Source organism: Panthera pardus, unplaced genomic scaffold (assembly GCF_024362965.1).
Source record: "Panthera pardus isolate Hobbes unplaced genomic scaffold, ASM2436296v1 HiC_scaffold_8, whole genome shotgun sequence".
Lineage (NCBI taxonomy): Eukaryota > Metazoa > Chordata > Mammalia > Carnivora > Felidae > Panthera > Panthera pardus.
Window position 1 is genome coordinate 774,947 of NW_026527013.1, and position 15,332 is coordinate 790,278.

The following is a 15,332-nucleotide window of genomic DNA, read 5'->3' on the forward strand; positions in this document are numbered from 1 at the left end:
GGTCCCGTTTTGGGTTGTGTCCCACCCACGCTGGCCCGGGGTGACATGGGGGTGGTGGTGGTGGTGGGCGGAAGCAGCTCCCCGCCCGCCAAGCAGAGGGGGCTTCCCTCGCTGCAGGGCCGTCAAAACGGCTGCCGAAACCCGGGATCGAACCAGGGACCTTTAGATCTTCAGTCTAACGCTCTCCCAACTGAGCTATTTCGGCGGGGCGGCAGGGGCCGCTCTCACCCGGAGTCCTCCCCCGCGCCGCGCCGCACCGCGCCGCCCGCGCGCCGCTTCGGCCGGCGCCTTGCGTCCCGGCCGCGCGCGCCTCATAAAGCCTCGCGGGGGCGCCGGGCGGCAGCGCCGTCTCTGTGGCGCAATCGGTTAGCGCGTTCGGCTGTTAACCGAAAGGTTGGTGGTTCGAGCCCACCCAGGGACGCACTTTTGGACTTTTGTTCCTGAGGTAAGGAGACGGCGAGCGACGCCCCTGCTTTTGCCGGGACGCTCCTCGCGCCGCGCGCCCCCACCCCCCCCACCCCGCGCGTCAGCCCGTCCCGCGTGGGGTGTCTGGCGGCACGCGTCAGGAGGAAGTCCGCGCGGGCGGAACGTCCCAGGCCCGGCTCCTCGCTTCCGCGGCCCGGCCGAGCCGCTTTGGGAGACGGCCCCGGAGACCCGGAGCGCTAAGGCGGACGGACCGCAGGGGTTGTTTGAAGGCCGAGGCCAACATGGCGGCGCTGGCGGGTGAGTGCGTCGGGGGTCGCGGGGTCGCGGGGCTGCCCCTCCGGGTCCCGGGAGGGGAGCGGCGCGGGGACGGCGAGGAAACAGGCACGCGGTCCGGCCGGGCGGGGACCGGTGTCCAGCCCGTCCCGCTGCAGAGACCCCCGTCCCCGGATTAGGGGTTGAACGCACAGGACAGAAGTCATAGCGCGAAGGAAGGCGGTTGCGCGGAGACACAGAGTCAGGACTCTGTTTCGAAACCCGGGTGGTGCGTTCGTGGTCCAAGGGCCGAACGGCGAGATCTGGCGGCGCCTGAGGGGGGAAGGGCGTTTACTGCGCTGTGAGCTTATCCAGAGCCCTCAGTCTGCAACTGAGGAAACCGAGGCACGGAGAGAGGCGGCCCGCCGGGGAGTCCCGGCGGTTAGCTTGGTCTTCGGGCCCAGCCTCCGAAACCTCAGAGCCCCGCCCGGGGCCGGAGCCTCGCTGGTGTCTGCGGATTTGTTTACTCGTGCACACTTGTGGGGCACCAAGTCACAGGACCCCAGGGAAGCCGCATCTCGGGAGAGACAGGCACCGCACAACACATACATGGAGACGCAACAGGGTGACAGGATCTAGGGAGTCTGGGGGGCTGGTGTAGACCTGAAGCCTGTCCGTAGGAAGCGCTGGCCAAGTGCACGTGTGGGGCAGGGTGCTCCAGGCGGCGGAAGCCGCAAGTGCAAAGGCCCTGGGGCAGGAGGGACGCTGACGTGCTTGAGGAAAGGGAGGATGGTCCTGGTGTGGTTTGGCTTTTCGTTCAGGGCTTGGGGTATCGAGCAGGGCAGTGACACCGTGTGGCTCATATTCTGAACGACCTCTCTTCGCAAGGGTTTGTTAAGTGGAATTTAGATAGACCAAGGGGAAGGGGAAGGAAACGCCAGGCGGGGGGAACTTGTGGGGAAGCTCCTGGAGGCCGGACCCTGCAGGCCCATCTAGGTCCCGGGTTTACTGCCAGTGTTGCTGCCTGGGCTCATCGCCTCCACCGCATGGTTCTCTCTGCAGCTCCCGGCCTGCTCCGCCAGATCCTTGCTCTGCGGTGAGTGTCTGTGTGTCCCTCCCCCACCTCAAGGCCCTGACACGGAGGGTTCAGTGGGGCCAGGGGAGGGGCAGGGGGTGGGTCAGAGCACCTCGGAGCTGGGACGCCCTTCAGCAGCATCAGGCAGGGGGCCCAGCTGCTGAAGGTCACACAGTGAGCCGGCCAGCGCTGGGGCTGACGGTGTCCCGCGGCAGGTGGGGTTCAGGCCCCTCAGTGGGGACCGTCCACGTGGCGGCAGAGCCGTCACTCAGACCCGCACCTGCCTGCCCGGGTTCCGTCACCACTCGCTTGTTGCCTGTTGCGGGAAGGCGTCTGGCGCATCTGCTCAGATCGCAGCCTCGGGTAGGCCTCCTTAGGACAGGGAGGCAGGTGGCCACCGTGCCCTCTTGGTGGACGGAGCCCGGAAGTCAAACCTCCAGTGCCATGGGACCCGGGACGTGGCCAGTCTAAGGAGAGGCTCTTCCTAATGGAGGGAGCTGGGAGGCTTTGAGAAGCACACGGATTTGGGCTGAGTTTGCCCTGTTTTGATAAGGACGTTTTCCTGGGGATAAAATACACACTCAGCGTGAAGTAAAGGGGAAAATGAGAGAAGTATAAGACGAAAACCAGATACTTTGTAGCCCAGGGCTCAGCAGACTTTTTCCACGAAGGGCCAGGTTGTCTCTGTGGAGACCACTCAGCTCGGCCTTTGTGAAAAGGGCTGCCAAAAAGCAGGAATGGGTGGATGTGGTGGCCACTCAATAAAACTTTATTTACAAAAACAGGCAGAGGGCCAGATTTGGCCCCGGGTGAAGTTTCCCCCTTAGTGTGGCCCCTGTGACAGCGTCACGGGGCACCCCAGGCTCCTCTTCACGTGCACCCCCTCTCCCCGCAGCTCCGGTGTGGGCGTGGCTCTGCAGGGTCGAAGTGTCCATTCGAGCGTGGCCGCTGACAGCCCCAGCAGGTGAGGCCAGCCTTCCTGGGCACCTGCACACACCCGAAAGCCTCCCCTTGGCACGGCAGCTGCCCATGGTGACTCCAGCCCCTCCCTCCGCCCAGGAGGGTGATACAGCACGGTCCCCGCCCTCAGGGTGCGCCTGAGACTCCGGCCGCGCGTCCCCAGACCAGAAGTGCCCTTCGTTTCATTGCTTCGCTCGGCACGCACGTCCTGCCCCCGGCCTGGCTGCCCGGATGCTGGGGGCCAGCTTGGTGCTGCCCTCTGAGAGGCTGCTCTGGGCTGCAGGCTGTCTGGATGCCCGCCTGGCTGACGTCCCCTCCCTCCCCTGCACTCTGTGTTCTGTGTCCAGCACCCAGCCCGCTGTGTCCAAGGCTGGAGCCGTGGTCCCCAAACCCACCGCGCTTCCCAGCAGCCGGGGCGAGTATGTGGTGGCCAAGCTGGACGACCTCATCAACTGGGCCCGCCGGGTGAGCCCCCGCCCCCTCCTCCGTCCCTCGGGCCTCCTGCCGCGTGTGCGTGCACACGTGCGCACCTGCCCCTGGCTGCTCCTGGCCCCGATGTCCTCTCGGTGCCCCTGCCCTGCTTCCTGGTCCCTCCCTTGGCCCCCAGAGAGGATGGCCTGCCTGCCCTCTGTAGTTTTTCTGTTTCTGTTCGTTCTTCTTTTTTTTTTTTTTTAATTTTTCTTTAAAGCTTATTTATCTTGAGAGAGGCAGAGGGAGACCGAGTGGAGGAGGGGCAGAGAGTGAGAACCCCAAGCAGGACCCGCCTTGTCAGCGCAGAGCCTGGCACGGGGCTTGAACTCACAAACTGAGATCGTGACCTGAGCCGAAGGCGAGAGTTGGACTCTTGGCTGACTTAGCTGCCCAGGCGCCCCACCCTCCCTCTTTTCTCTTCTAATGTAGGAGTGATTTTTGTAATTGGGAACGTTATGCAGGCCAAGAACAGGGGCTCCTTCCTGGGAAAAGCCTGAACACCCTCCCCCGCCCCCAGGACTGACCACCTGTTTCGCAGGACAGTAGCTCCTCTTGGTGTGCCGGGGGTGTCCAGGGGCAGGCCACCGTTAAGAGTCCCCCGCTGTTTCTGTCTGTGTGTAAGAGTGGGGCCACGGCGAACATTCTGCCAGGGCCTGCAGCCACAGCACGGAGGTGCCCCGCGCGGCATTGCTCGTGGCGGTGGAACCCCGCGATGCTGTCAGGGTCGGCCTGCTGTGTGGCCTAAGCCCTGCCACCTGTATTAGCACGGAGCGGGCAGTGGGGGCCACGTCCCGGTCCCCGACTGGGCAGACAGAGGAAGCGCTGCGCCCCCCCCCTTCCCCCCCCGCCCCGGGGTGGCTCACTTCACCTTCCTGGAGGGCACACTGGGCCAGTGACCGGCACCGGAGGTCACGTGGTGGAGGGCAGGGGGGCGGCGTGGCTGGCATGCCGTGCCGCGCCCTTCCCGGGCTGACCGCGCCGGCCCCCGGCAGAGTTCCCTGTGGCCCATGACCTTCGGCCTGGCCTGCTGCGCCGTGGAGATGATGCACATGGCGGCGCCCCGCTACGACATGGACCGCTTCGGCGTGGTCTTCCGCGCCAGCCCGCGCCAGGCGGACGTCATGATCGTGGCCGGCACGCTCACCAACAAGATGGCCCCGGCCCTGCGCAAGGTAGGCCTGGCCCCGCGGCCCGCCCCCCCCGCCCCGGCCCGAGCCGCACCCACACCCCGCCGTCTCCTCCAGGTCTACGACCAGATGCCGGAGCCTCGCTACGTCGTGTCCATGGGCAGGTGAGCGCCGGCGCGCGTCCCGCCGCTCTGTGCCCGCTACCCGCCGTCGCGGTCCTGGAGCCCCGGGGTCTGCGCCCGCTGCCCGCCCCACAACGTCCCTCCCGTCCGCGCAGTCGCTCCCGTTCTGTCTGTGCCTGCCTCGGCCTGCCCCGTGCGCGCTCCGCCTCCTCGCCTCTCCGCGTGCCGCCCACTGACCGCCTTCCTTGCGTCGTCAGGCGGTCGCGTCACTCAGCTCTTGAGTCGAGCCGCCTTAAGTTCATCCTGTTACCGTGCGCGGGTCCGTGATTCTCTCTAACCCCAGAACATTCGATCGGCCCAGAAGGAAACCCTGTCCCCCTCCCCGGCCCCCACGAGCCCCCCTTCCTGTCCCCGGATGAGCCCGTTCTGGACGTTTCACACACGCGGACTCACACCCCGTGTGGCCTCTTGTGTCTGGTCCCCTCCCAGAGCGGCGTGTGTTTGGGGTCCGCCCGTTTGCTTCTGCTCTGCCTGATCCCGCAGGAGGCGTCAGGTGGCCATTCTGTTTCCTGTGCCTCCACCCCGCACTCCTGCCCGCTCCTGACGCCTGTGTGCCCTGGAAGGCCGCCGTGATTGGGGGGGGCGGGTAGGGAGGGCAGGCCGGGGTGGCCAGCGTGGCCCTCACGTGCCCCCCCCTGCAGCTGTGCCAACGGAGGCGGCTACTACCACTACTCGTACTCCGTCGTGAGGGGCTGTGACCGCATCGTGCCCGTGGACATCTACGTCCCAGGTAGGCCCCCGCGGCCCCCGCGGCAGAGCCCTGCCCACACCCTCCCGCTCCATGGGGCGCCTGCACTCCAGAGACAGTGGGCTCCCCCCATCAAAAGGAGGGTCAGATTTTGGTCCAGGCAGAAGGGTGAATCCTCGGCCTCCCCCTCCCCTGCCCCTCGAAGGTCTCCCCACCCTAAGAGTCTTGGCTTGTATCCAGATGTTGGAGCAGGCTGCTGCCGAAGCCTGGCCTGAGCCGGCGGGGGGGGGGGGGGGGCTGCAGGCACCTGCCAGCTTTAAACTACATTTCGTGTACAAGACCAGAAAAACAGCCAAAAATAAGGGAACCGTGTGCACGGTTCTCATTCTCGCCAAGGAGAGCGAGACTCCCCTGGCCCCAGATTGCCGGGGTGGCCAGATTCAGGAAATAAAAATCCAGGGCCCCCCCCCCCCCACCTTGATATCTGTCGGGAAACGAGTAATAGTTTTCTTGGCGTCAGTAAGTACGTCTCCTACGACGCGTGTGGTACACGGACACTGGAGAAGCACTGACTGTTTGTCTCAGGTGCACAGTCACTGGCGTCCTGTGTGTTACCTGGCCACCCGTGGGCCCCAGGCATCCTCCCCGCCGGTGGTTGGAGGTCAGGGGTCGGTGCGTAGCCTGTGGACGGGCTCAGTGCCGGCACCGAACACCCGGCCCGAGTGTCCGCAGAGCAGGGGTGCTCAAGGCCGCAATTCCACGTCCCCCGAGAAGCCGAAGTCCCGCCTGGCATCTCACGAGGCAGAGGAAGGGGTTTTGACGTTGGAGTCGAGTTCACCGTGACATGGTGTTGATTCGTTTCGCATTCTGCGGACCTCCACGCCGGGCCCCGGGCAGCCCCCAGGCCGGGGGGACGGAGCCGGTCTGGTAGGGAGGGCACGTAGGACCCCCCTGCGGGCCAGGGGCCAGGCCCCGGTCAGTTCCCCTGCTGGGGACAGGGACTGTAGGGGAGCATTTCTCCAGGGCTGCCCGTCGGTCTGTGGACCATATGGGCCTCCCTGCCCGCCCCCGCCCACTCTTTGAAGGGCCCGCCACCAGGTGAGTGTGACCCAGGGTCAGGAGGCAGGCCGCACGTGTCCCGCCAGGGGTCTCTGAGCCGGGTCGTGGCAATAGCGGGCAGGGCGGCTTGGCCCAGGAGGGGTGGCCCCGGCCTCCCCACTGGCCAGGGCTTGGAGGCCAGGGTCAGGATCCGGGCACCGCCCATCTTGCTGGCTCCTGCCCCGTGATGGGCCAGACCCGCCGCCCAGGCAGTACCGACGAAAGCCGGTACTGGAGCGGGGGCCCCGCCTCACCCTTCGCCTGGACCCGGCTCTGCAGCCCTCGGCGAGGCCCTTTGACTTGCATCCTGGCTCAGGCACCCTCTGCCGAGCGGCGGTAGAAAACGAGGGTCAGCGGCCCCGGCAGGGAGGATGGGCACGGGGTCTACAATGCAGTCGCTGGTCCGGGATAGCCTAGGGCCAGGGGGCCCCCCTCCCTGCCACAGGGAAACTGAGGCACACCCCCCCACACAGGCTGCCCGCCCACGGCTGAGGCCCTGCTCTACGGCATCCTGCAGCTGCAGAAGAAGATCAAGCGGGAGAAGAGGCTCCGCGTCTGGTACCGCAGGTAGTGCCGGCCCCCCGGCCCCTGCGGCGGCCCTGACCGTGGCCAATAAACCTGCTACACCCACCTCGCCACCACCCTCTCTGCGTGCTGCGTGTGGGCGGTGGGGCCTCGGGGAGGTGTGGGAGCGGCCCGGGCCCCTGCGCGTGGCCTCCCCGAGACCGACGACAGAGGGGAGTGGACGGGCCCGAGAGCCTGTGGAGGGGCACGGAGGAGGGCAGCGGGTGGCCACGTGGGCGCCAGAGGGTGGGAAAGTCGGGGCGCGGCCGGCCTCGGGAGGCACGTCTCGGGCTGTGGTGTGGGTCCTCGCCAGCAAGGCTGGGCTTCCAGGCTTTGCTTTCCTTCAAGGCCCCGCCTGACGGTGGCACCAGAGACGCGGTGGCCCCGATGCGGCTCTGCACCCCGTCCGTACCCCCCTGCTGCTGACTGGAGGCAGGGGCTCTCGAGCTCTGACGGCTACTCCGGTCCACCGGCCTGGGCGCCAGGAGGGTCACGTGCTGGCCCAGAGACACGGGGGCTCCCCAAAAATCCATATAACACACGCTGCTCTTGGTTTTGGGGGGCAGAAGGAAACGGAAGTGCGGGTGAGGCGCACTGTGCTGGGCAAGCCCAGTGTTAGTGTTTATTTTACCCTCAGTGCCCCTGAGAGGAAGGTAGCGGTATCCCCTTGCAGGGAAGGTCAGGGAAGCTGGCCCTGCGTCCCACCGCGGGTGTGGGCCGGGACTCGAACCCGGGGCCACGAGAGCCCAGAGCCTGCACTCCCGGCTGCGAAGGCACCGGGTGGGGCACGCGGATGGGACTGTGGCCCCCCTGTGGTCAAGCCGGAGGCCCAGGCGGGCTCAGTGCTTGGTGACCAGGGGCGTGATCATGCGAGGGAAGGCGTAGTAGCGGCACTCGGCCGGTGGGACCAGCTCCATCACCTCCGTGTGGATGTTCTCCCGCCTGAAGCCCGCTTCCAGCAGGGCTGGCACCTGTGTCTCCTGGCGGCGGGAGAGACAGGCCAGGTCACTGCGAGCCACCAGGCCACACGAGACCCCCACGGCGCCCACTCTTCCTGGCACAGCGTTTGTAATTGCCAAGGCCCCCGGGAGGGAGCCCAGTCTGGGGGGGCATCTCCAGGGGTCTCGACTCGGGCAGCAGTTTCCTGCTGTCATGGGGTGCCAGCCGCTGCCTACTGCGCATCCTCTTGGGCAGCAGGGAGAACGTGAGCCGAGGCCGAGACGGCGTGGCTAAACCAATAAAGACATGCTGGGTGGAGGAGGGCAGAGGGAGGGGGATGCCCGGGTGGGGAGGCTGGGCTATATCCCAGCTGGGCCGGGCTGTATCCCGAGGGCACTGGGGAGCCAGGAAGGTGTTACAGCTGGGGAGAGACTTGACACACTTCCTCCTGGAGCTCACATTCCACCCAAGAGATGGGCCCCTGAGGTCAAGAACCACCCCCTGGGCCACAAGCTACTCCAGCTGCCGCCTGGCTCGGGGGGTGGGGCAGAGACCCGCGGGGAGCCCCCAGGCTGCCGCACCTGGAACATGGTGCTGACGTCCGAGTACTTAGACTTCATCAGCTCCCCCCACGACGTGAGGTTGCAGTAGGTGAGAATGCCCCCCGGGCTTCAGCAGGCGAAAGGCATGGTCCTGGGCAGGGGACAGTGATCAGGAGGGAGCACCCAGGGCGGCGGCCTGCATCCCAGCAGGTCAGAGAAACAGCAAGAGGGGTCCTGTGTGCGAATGGCAGGCCCCCCCCCTCCCCCGCTCAGCCCCGGGGGGTGACCATCCCACCCAGCGGGTCCTACCTTGATGAAGGCGAACTGGTGGGTATGCCAGGTCTCCTCGGACAGGGGGTAGGTGTCATACAGGATACCTGCATAGGAAGTCACAGGCCACACGGTCAGGGCTGGGTGCAGCCTCACCAGCAGCGTCTGCACAGGGAGACTAGACCCCAGAGGCTTCACCCAGCGCTCAGTGTGCTGCCTCCTCTGGGAACGGGGTCCCGCTCAGTTGTCCACACACCTGCCGAGTGCCAGGCCCTGGCTCTTGGATCTGTACCCCCAAGTGAAACATTGGCAGCGTGTGTTCCTTAGAGGGTCCCTCTGCAGGCCAAGGAAGGGGCTAGTGGTGGAAAACGAGGCAGGGGCTCCCCCCCCCCCCAGCCCCCAAGCCCCCTCGCCCCCTCACCATCAAAGTGGCCGTCTGGCAGGGTAGGGGCCACCTCCTCCCACAGGCCTTTCAAGGGAACCACCTTGGGGCGGGGGAGAAACAGAAAACAGATCGGGAGTCACAGGGGTCCAGGATCTTCCCACCTGCTGCAAGGGAGAGGGCTGAGGAGCTCCCAAGGGAGAAGACCACTTCCTCCATTTTTGCACTGCCTGGGCCCCCAGCCCCTCCCAGGAAAGGGCCTCGACCCCACAGGGTAGTGCTGAGGGGGGACGTGCAGGCAGAGGCGGGCACCTTGTGTGGCTGCCGCTGGGCCCAGTCCTGGAGGCGCTGGAAGACGCCATCATTGCACTCGATGATCCAGTGTTCGTCGATGGGGGCCTCTTGCACCCTGGAAGCTGCGATCGCCATGCCGAAGCCCACCTCCAGGACCCGGCCCCCTGGGCAAAGATCCCAGCATCACACGCCGGGCTGGGGCTGGGGGAGCTGCCTGGAGGAGGGGGCCCGAGGGCAGGGTCTTTGCAGAGAGAAACGTTTGCCACAAGGACAGGAGAGCACAAGTGGGGCAGAGGCGGAGGGTGACACAGAACACACTAGCCCTGAGAGGGAACAGCGTGGGCTCTGGCCAGGGGCCAGAGAGGGTGGCAAGCCAGGGAGGCGTGGGCAGCAGATTTTAGGCCCAGCCCCAGTGGGGAGGTCAGATCCTGGACTTTGATCCCTGGTGGTGCTTATCTCTTGATTCGGTTACTTTTCTCTGTCCTCCCCCTCCTGCCCCCTGCAATGAAGTTTCTGCAGGAGAAGGGGGGTGAGTTTGAGGCCTGAGGCCTGCAACAGTTGGGGAGGAGGTGGTCCCCATTGGACAAGAGACGGGTGATAGAAACATCCCAACCACGCAGGGACACTGCTTGTGCAAAGGCCTGGAGGACCCATGCCTGGCCCCTGGGGACCTGGGGAACCCTCAGCACCCCTCAGGCTCTGATCGAGGCACAGGGCCACCGGGACAGCTGTTTGGCAGCCTCAGCTCTCCCAGAGCTATTTGTAGCCGGGGCGGGGCTTCTGGGAACTCCTGGGCAGCGCTCCCCCACCCCCCTCGCTTGGCCGCCCCCGACCTCATGGGGGGATAGCCCACCGCGTCCCCGACTTCACGGGAAGACAGCGGCTGAGCTCCGCCCGAGGTCGCCATGGTGGGGCCCATTCCCTCGACCCAGACCCTTCCCCATCTGGAAGTTTCTGGTGCTTAGGAGGCGCCTTCTGCGTGCAAGCCCGTGCCTGCAGCACCCCCTTTACTTCCCCGTTGCTCCCCGCTAGCCTCATTTTACAGGCGGGAAAACCAGAGACACGGAGAGGCTCCGATGCACATCGGCTGGAGAACCGGCTGGACCCCGGATCTGAGCGTCCTGCGGCCTCGGGTTACAAGTGGGTGCCCGGCTACCTTTGGAGGAGGCGGCGGCCGCCAGCGCGTGCATGTAGGGGGTCTCCCAGCGCTCCATCACCGGCTTGCCCAGGATCTGCAGGTGCATGTCCGCCGCGTCGTAGGCCGCGGGCGCCATCTGCCACGCGGGGCTGCAGTTCTCGCCGGGGGCGAAGATGGGGGGCGCGGCGGGGACGCTCATGCTGCGGCGGGGACGAGCTACTGGACTGCGCTCGCGACGCGTGGGCCTGATCCCTGCGAGGCCTTCTGGGGCGGGGGCGGGGCGGCCCGCAGGCCGGAGGGGCGGGGCCGGGACAGGTGGGCGGAGCCCGGAGCGGATTGCACGGAGCTCTGACGGGCCTCTAGCGGCCACTGGGCCCAAGGCGCCCTGTGCATCCTGTGTAAACAGATGGCACTGGCTAATAGTTACCCAGTTTTGTTTTCTTTTTTATTTGAGAGGCAGGGAGAGAGAGCGAGTGAGTGAGGTAGAGAGGCAGAGGGAGGGAGAGAGGCTCGTGCCGCGGGATCCCACGACTCATAACCTGACCCGAAAGAGAGTCTGACGCTCAGCTGACTGAGCCGCCCAGGTGCCCCTAAATGTCACCCAGCTTAAGGGATGCCCTGCCTGAGGCGGGAGAAAGCAGGCTACTATTTGCTAGCTATTGCTGTGTAACCAATTACCCCAAACGTAGCCACTTCAAGCCACACGGTTTATTGTCTCCGTTTCTGTGGGTCAGGACTCCAGGTGCTGCTCAGCGGGTCCTCCGTTTCACGACCTCTCACAATGCCGCAGGCAAGGTGCCAGCCAGTTCCGGGGTCTCCTCTGAAGGCTCATGCAGGGAAGGATCCACTTCCAAGCTCACTGGCTGGCTGTTGGTCTCAGCCGGTTGCTTTGGGGCTGTTGGTGGGAGGGCCTCAGTCCCTGGCCACATGAGCCTCCCCAACCAGACAGCATGCTTCACTAGAACCAACGAGAGAATCTGCAATGTCAGAATTGTCTGGAATCCAATCACAGAAGTCGTGTCTCTTCACCTGGACATACTGTATTGCTTGGAAGTCAGGCACACAAGGGTAGGGGTCACACAAGGCCACGAATGCTAAGAAGTAGGGATCACGGGGGGATTCTCCCAGGCTGCTGCCTACACAGACCCTAAGTGACAGCAATGAGAGGCAGTCTGCTTGGAGCCTCCCCGTGGCTTCAGTGTCCCCAGAGAGGAGGGACCTCCCAGGGGTCACCGAGATGCAACCCGAGCTCCATCCCCAAAAGTGGCCACGGGCCCAGTACGGTCTGCCTGGCAACTTAGCCAAGTGCTTTCCGTTCCAAGTCCTCTCCTCCCAAATGGGGTGGCCACGCTTGTTCCCTCTCATGTGGGTGAGTGAATGACACGTGGTCTTTCCTTGTGTCCGCCCTTCGTGGGAGACCCTAGGGTGTGCTGTTCTCACCTGCAGACCTGGGATCAGAGAGGGAAAGTGACGTCCTTGAGGCCGTACAGTGAATCAGTGGCAGAGACGATAGGAGGAGGATGCGTCTGACTCCAGACCACAGTCTTAAAAGATTACACATATGAAGTATATATATATTTCTGACTAGAAAAGTAACATGTTTGATCAAATCCTTTAAATGTCATACAGTCGGGGGGGGGCGCCTGGGTGGTTCAGTCAGTTAAGCAACCAACTTCAGCTCAGGTCATTTTCTCATGGTTCGTGGGTTCAGACCCCACATCGGGCTCTGCTGTGCTGACAGCTTGGAGCCCGTGGCCTGCTTCAGATTTTGTGTCTCCCCCTCTCGCTGCGCCTCCCCCACTCGCACTCTGTCTCTGTCTCTCTCAAAAATAAATAAACATTAAAAAAAAAAAGTTACAGGGGCGCCTGGGTGGCTCAGTCGGTTAAGCGTCCGACTTCAGCTCAGGTCACGATCTCGCGGTCCGTGAGTTCAAACCCCGCGTCGGGCTCTGGGCTGACGGCTCGGAGCCTGGAGCCTGCTTCCGATTCCGTGTCTCCCTCTCTCTCTGCTCCTCCCCCGTTCATGCTCTGTCTCTCTCTGTCTCAAAAATAAATAAAAAACGTTAAAAAAAAAAAAAAAAAAGTTACAGAGTTGGCATCAGCCTGTAGGTTGCATCCCCCTGCTGTTGTTTTGGTACAATTTAGAATGGTTTTTACGTTTTTAAATGGCTGGAAAAAAATGAAAAGAAGATTATTTTACAGCACATGATAATCATACGACGTTCACATTTACGTGTGGGTAAATACTTTTATTGGCACATAGCCGTCTCCACTTGTTAGAATTAGGACTCGGGAGTTTTCTGGCTGTAACAGTACAGGTGAGTCATCGCCATGAAGATCTTACAGCCAACAAAACCAAAATATTTCCTATTTAGCTCTGTACAGAAAAAGTCTACCAGCCCCGTTATAGAGGAATGGGTCGTGGGAAGCGAGATTCATTCGTCAAACACACATGGAGTACCTTGCTTTGGTGGTCCCATCCTGCCCCTCCTGGAGCTCACAGCCTGTTGTGGGGGATGAACAAGAATAAGGCATAAGTGGGGCACCTGGCTGGCTCGGTCGGTGGGACATGTAACTCTTGATGTCAGGGTCGTGAGTTTGAGCCCCAAATTGGGCATGGAACCTACTTAAAATAAAAAAAATAAAATAAAAAGTTAAAGTAAAAAATAAGCAATATGTGAATGAGATTACTACAAGCCACGTGGCAGCTGTGACAGGACTCTCCCCGTGATTCCTGGCCCATGCCTAGCTGCTTTACCAGGCAATGTCCCTGTCACCGTATTTGTGTGTGTGTGTATAGTATTATATACAAAATTATACTTTTTGAGTGATTTCGCAGTTGGAGCCCCGCGTCGGGCTCTGTGCTGACAGCTCGGAGCCTGGAGCCTGCTTCGGATTCTGTGTCTCCCTCTCTTTCTGCCCCTGCCCCGCTCGTGCTCTCGCTCTCTCAAAAATAAATAAGCATTGGGGCGCCTGGGTGGCTCAGTCAGTTGAGCGGCCGACTTCGGCTCAGGTCACGATCTCGCGGTCCGTGAGTTCGAGCCCCGCGTCGGACTCTGTGCTGACCGCTCAGAGCCTGGAGCCTGTTTCGGATTCTGTGTCTCCCTCTCTCTCTGACCCTCCCCCGTTCATGCTCTGTCTCTCTCTGTCTCAAAAATAAACAAACGTTAAAAAAATTTTTTAAAAAATAAATAAGCATTAAAAAAAGGGGGGGAATCGGACAGGTATTTGTATATCCATGTTCACTGCGGCACTGTTCACGATAGCTAAGAGGTGGAGACAACCCAAATGTCCCTCAGTGGATGAAAGATATACACAATGTGGTCTGTCCACACTGGAATATGATTCAGCCCTGAAAAAGGAAGGAGGCGTGCCTCGTCGGCTCAGATTGAGGAGCGTGTGACTCTTGAACTCAGGGTCATGAGTTCAAGCCCGACATTGGGTGTAGAGATTACTTAGATAAATAAAACTTTTTTTATGGGGTGCCTGGGTGGCTCCATAAGTTAAGCATCCGACTGTGGCTCAGGTCGTGATCTCACGATTTGTGAGCTGGAGCCCCATGTCGGGCTCTGTGCTGACAGTTCAGAGCCTGGAGTCTGCTTAGGGATTCTGTGTCTCCCTCTCTCTCTGCCCCTCCCCCGCTCATGCTCTGTCTCCGTCTCTCAAAAATAAATAAATATTAAAAAATTAAAATAAAACTAAAAAAAAAATTTTTTTTAAATATTTATTTATTTTTGAAAGAGACAGAGACAGAATGCAAGTGGGTTGGGGCAGAGAGAGAGAGAGAGAGAGAGAGAGAGAGACAGAGAGAGGCACAAAATCCGAAGTAGGCTCCAGGCTCCGAGCTGTCAGCACAGAGCCTGACGTGGGGCTCAAACTCACAAGCTGTGAGATCATGACCTGAGCCGAAGTCAGACGCTCAACTGACTGAGCCACCCAGGTGCCCCTAAATAAAACTTTTTTAAATAAAATAAAATAAAATGGAAGGACATCCTGCCGCCTGCCACCACGTGGATGGACCCAGAGGACACTGTGCGCAGTGACAGAAGCCAGACACAGAAGGACACGTCCTGCACACGACCCCACTCACAGGGGGTCCCTAGAGGAGTCCCGTCCACAGAGACAGAGAGTAGATGGGGGGAGCCAGGGGTAGGGAGTCCATGTTTCATGGGGACAGAGTCTCAGTTTGGGGACATGGGAAGTTCTAGAGACGGATGGTGGGGGCAGCTGCATGACAGAGTGTGCTTGGTGCCACTGAGCTGTGCACTTTAGAAATAGTGACAATGCTAAAGGCACCTGGGTGGCTCAGTTAAATGTCTGACTTCAGTTCAGGTCATGATCTCGTGGTTGGTGAGTTCGAGCCCTACATGGGGCTCTGTGCTGACAGCTTGGACCCTACAGCCTGCTTCCGATTCTGTCTCTCTCCCTGCCCCTTCCCCGCTGGCACTCTGTCTCTCTCTCTCTCTCTCAAAAATAAACGTAAAGGGGCGCCTGGGTGGCTCAGTCGGTTAAGGGGCCGACTTTGGCTCAGGTCACAATCTCACGTTCTGTGAGTTCGAGCCCCGCGTCGGGCTCTGGGCTGATGGCTCAGATCCTGGAGCCTGCTTCCGGTTCTGTGTCTCCCTCTCTCTCTGCCCCTCCCCCGTTCATGCTCTGTCTCTCTCTGTCTCGAAATAAATAAATGTTAAAAAAAAATTAAAAAAAAATAAAAATAAAAATAAACGTAAAAAAAAAAATAAAACAAATAGTGACAATGCTACATTTTATGTTATGTGTATTTTACAATAAAAAAGGGACCCAAACCATATTTTGTGTCTTCAATATGCACATAATCATAGGAGTAAATTCAGAAGTGTCCACATACCCATTTTTGTCACAGCATTTGCTATGGGGTGGGAGGGAGGAAATGAGTCAGAAAGGAGGG

At 61.5% G+C, this 15,332-nt stretch overlaps 2 protein-coding genes and 2 non-coding genes across 5 annotated transcripts; 2 read left to right on the forward strand and 2 right to left on the reverse strand.

The window, feature by feature from the left end:
- Nucleotides 1-132: 132 nt before the first annotated feature.
- TRNAF-GAA (transfer RNA phenylalanine (anticodon GAA)) lies at nt 133-205 on the reverse strand. Its single transcript has one exon. It is a non-coding gene; the product is annotated as a tRNA-Phe (tRNA).
- Nucleotides 206-347: 142 nt separating this feature from the next.
- Nucleotides 348-421, forward strand: TRNAN-GUU (transfer RNA asparagine (anticodon GUU)). Its single transcript has one exon. It is a non-coding gene; the product is annotated as a tRNA-Asn (tRNA).
- A 202-nt stretch (nt 422-623) lies between these two features.
- Nucleotides 624-6,917, forward strand: NDUFS7 (NADH:ubiquinone oxidoreductase core subunit S7). 2 transcript variants are annotated; one of them, XM_019433996.2, is made up of 8 exons: nt 624-723; nt 1,741-1,774; nt 2,649-2,717; nt 3,061-3,178; nt 4,177-4,356; nt 4,429-4,475; nt 5,135-5,223; nt 6,753-6,917. In XM_019433996.2, exons 1-8 carry the CDS (start codon nt 708-710, stop codon nt 6,848-6,850), a joined length of 651 nt encoding a protein of 216 aa, XP_019289541.1. In that variant the 5' UTR covers nt 624-707; the 3' UTR covers nt 6,851-6,917. The 2 variants fall into 2 exon arrangements, with proteins under 2 accessions (XP_019289541.1, XP_019289542.1); XM_019433997.1 differs by lacking the exon at nt 624-723 and having other exon boundaries at nt 1,710-1,774.
- A 511-nt stretch (nt 6,918-7,428) lies between these two features.
- GAMT (guanidinoacetate N-methyltransferase) lies at nt 7,429-10,689 on the reverse strand. The gene is given in 7 exon segments (XM_053898148.1): nt 7,429-7,823; nt 8,364-8,450; nt 8,452-8,475; nt 8,634-8,701; nt 9,016-9,079; nt 9,289-9,434; nt 10,427-10,689. Coding segments are annotated over 7 exon segments (711 nt in total). The 5' UTR covers nt 10,608-10,689; the 3' UTR covers nt 7,429-7,682.
- Between the last annotated feature and the right edge of the window lie 4,643 nt (nt 10,690-15,332).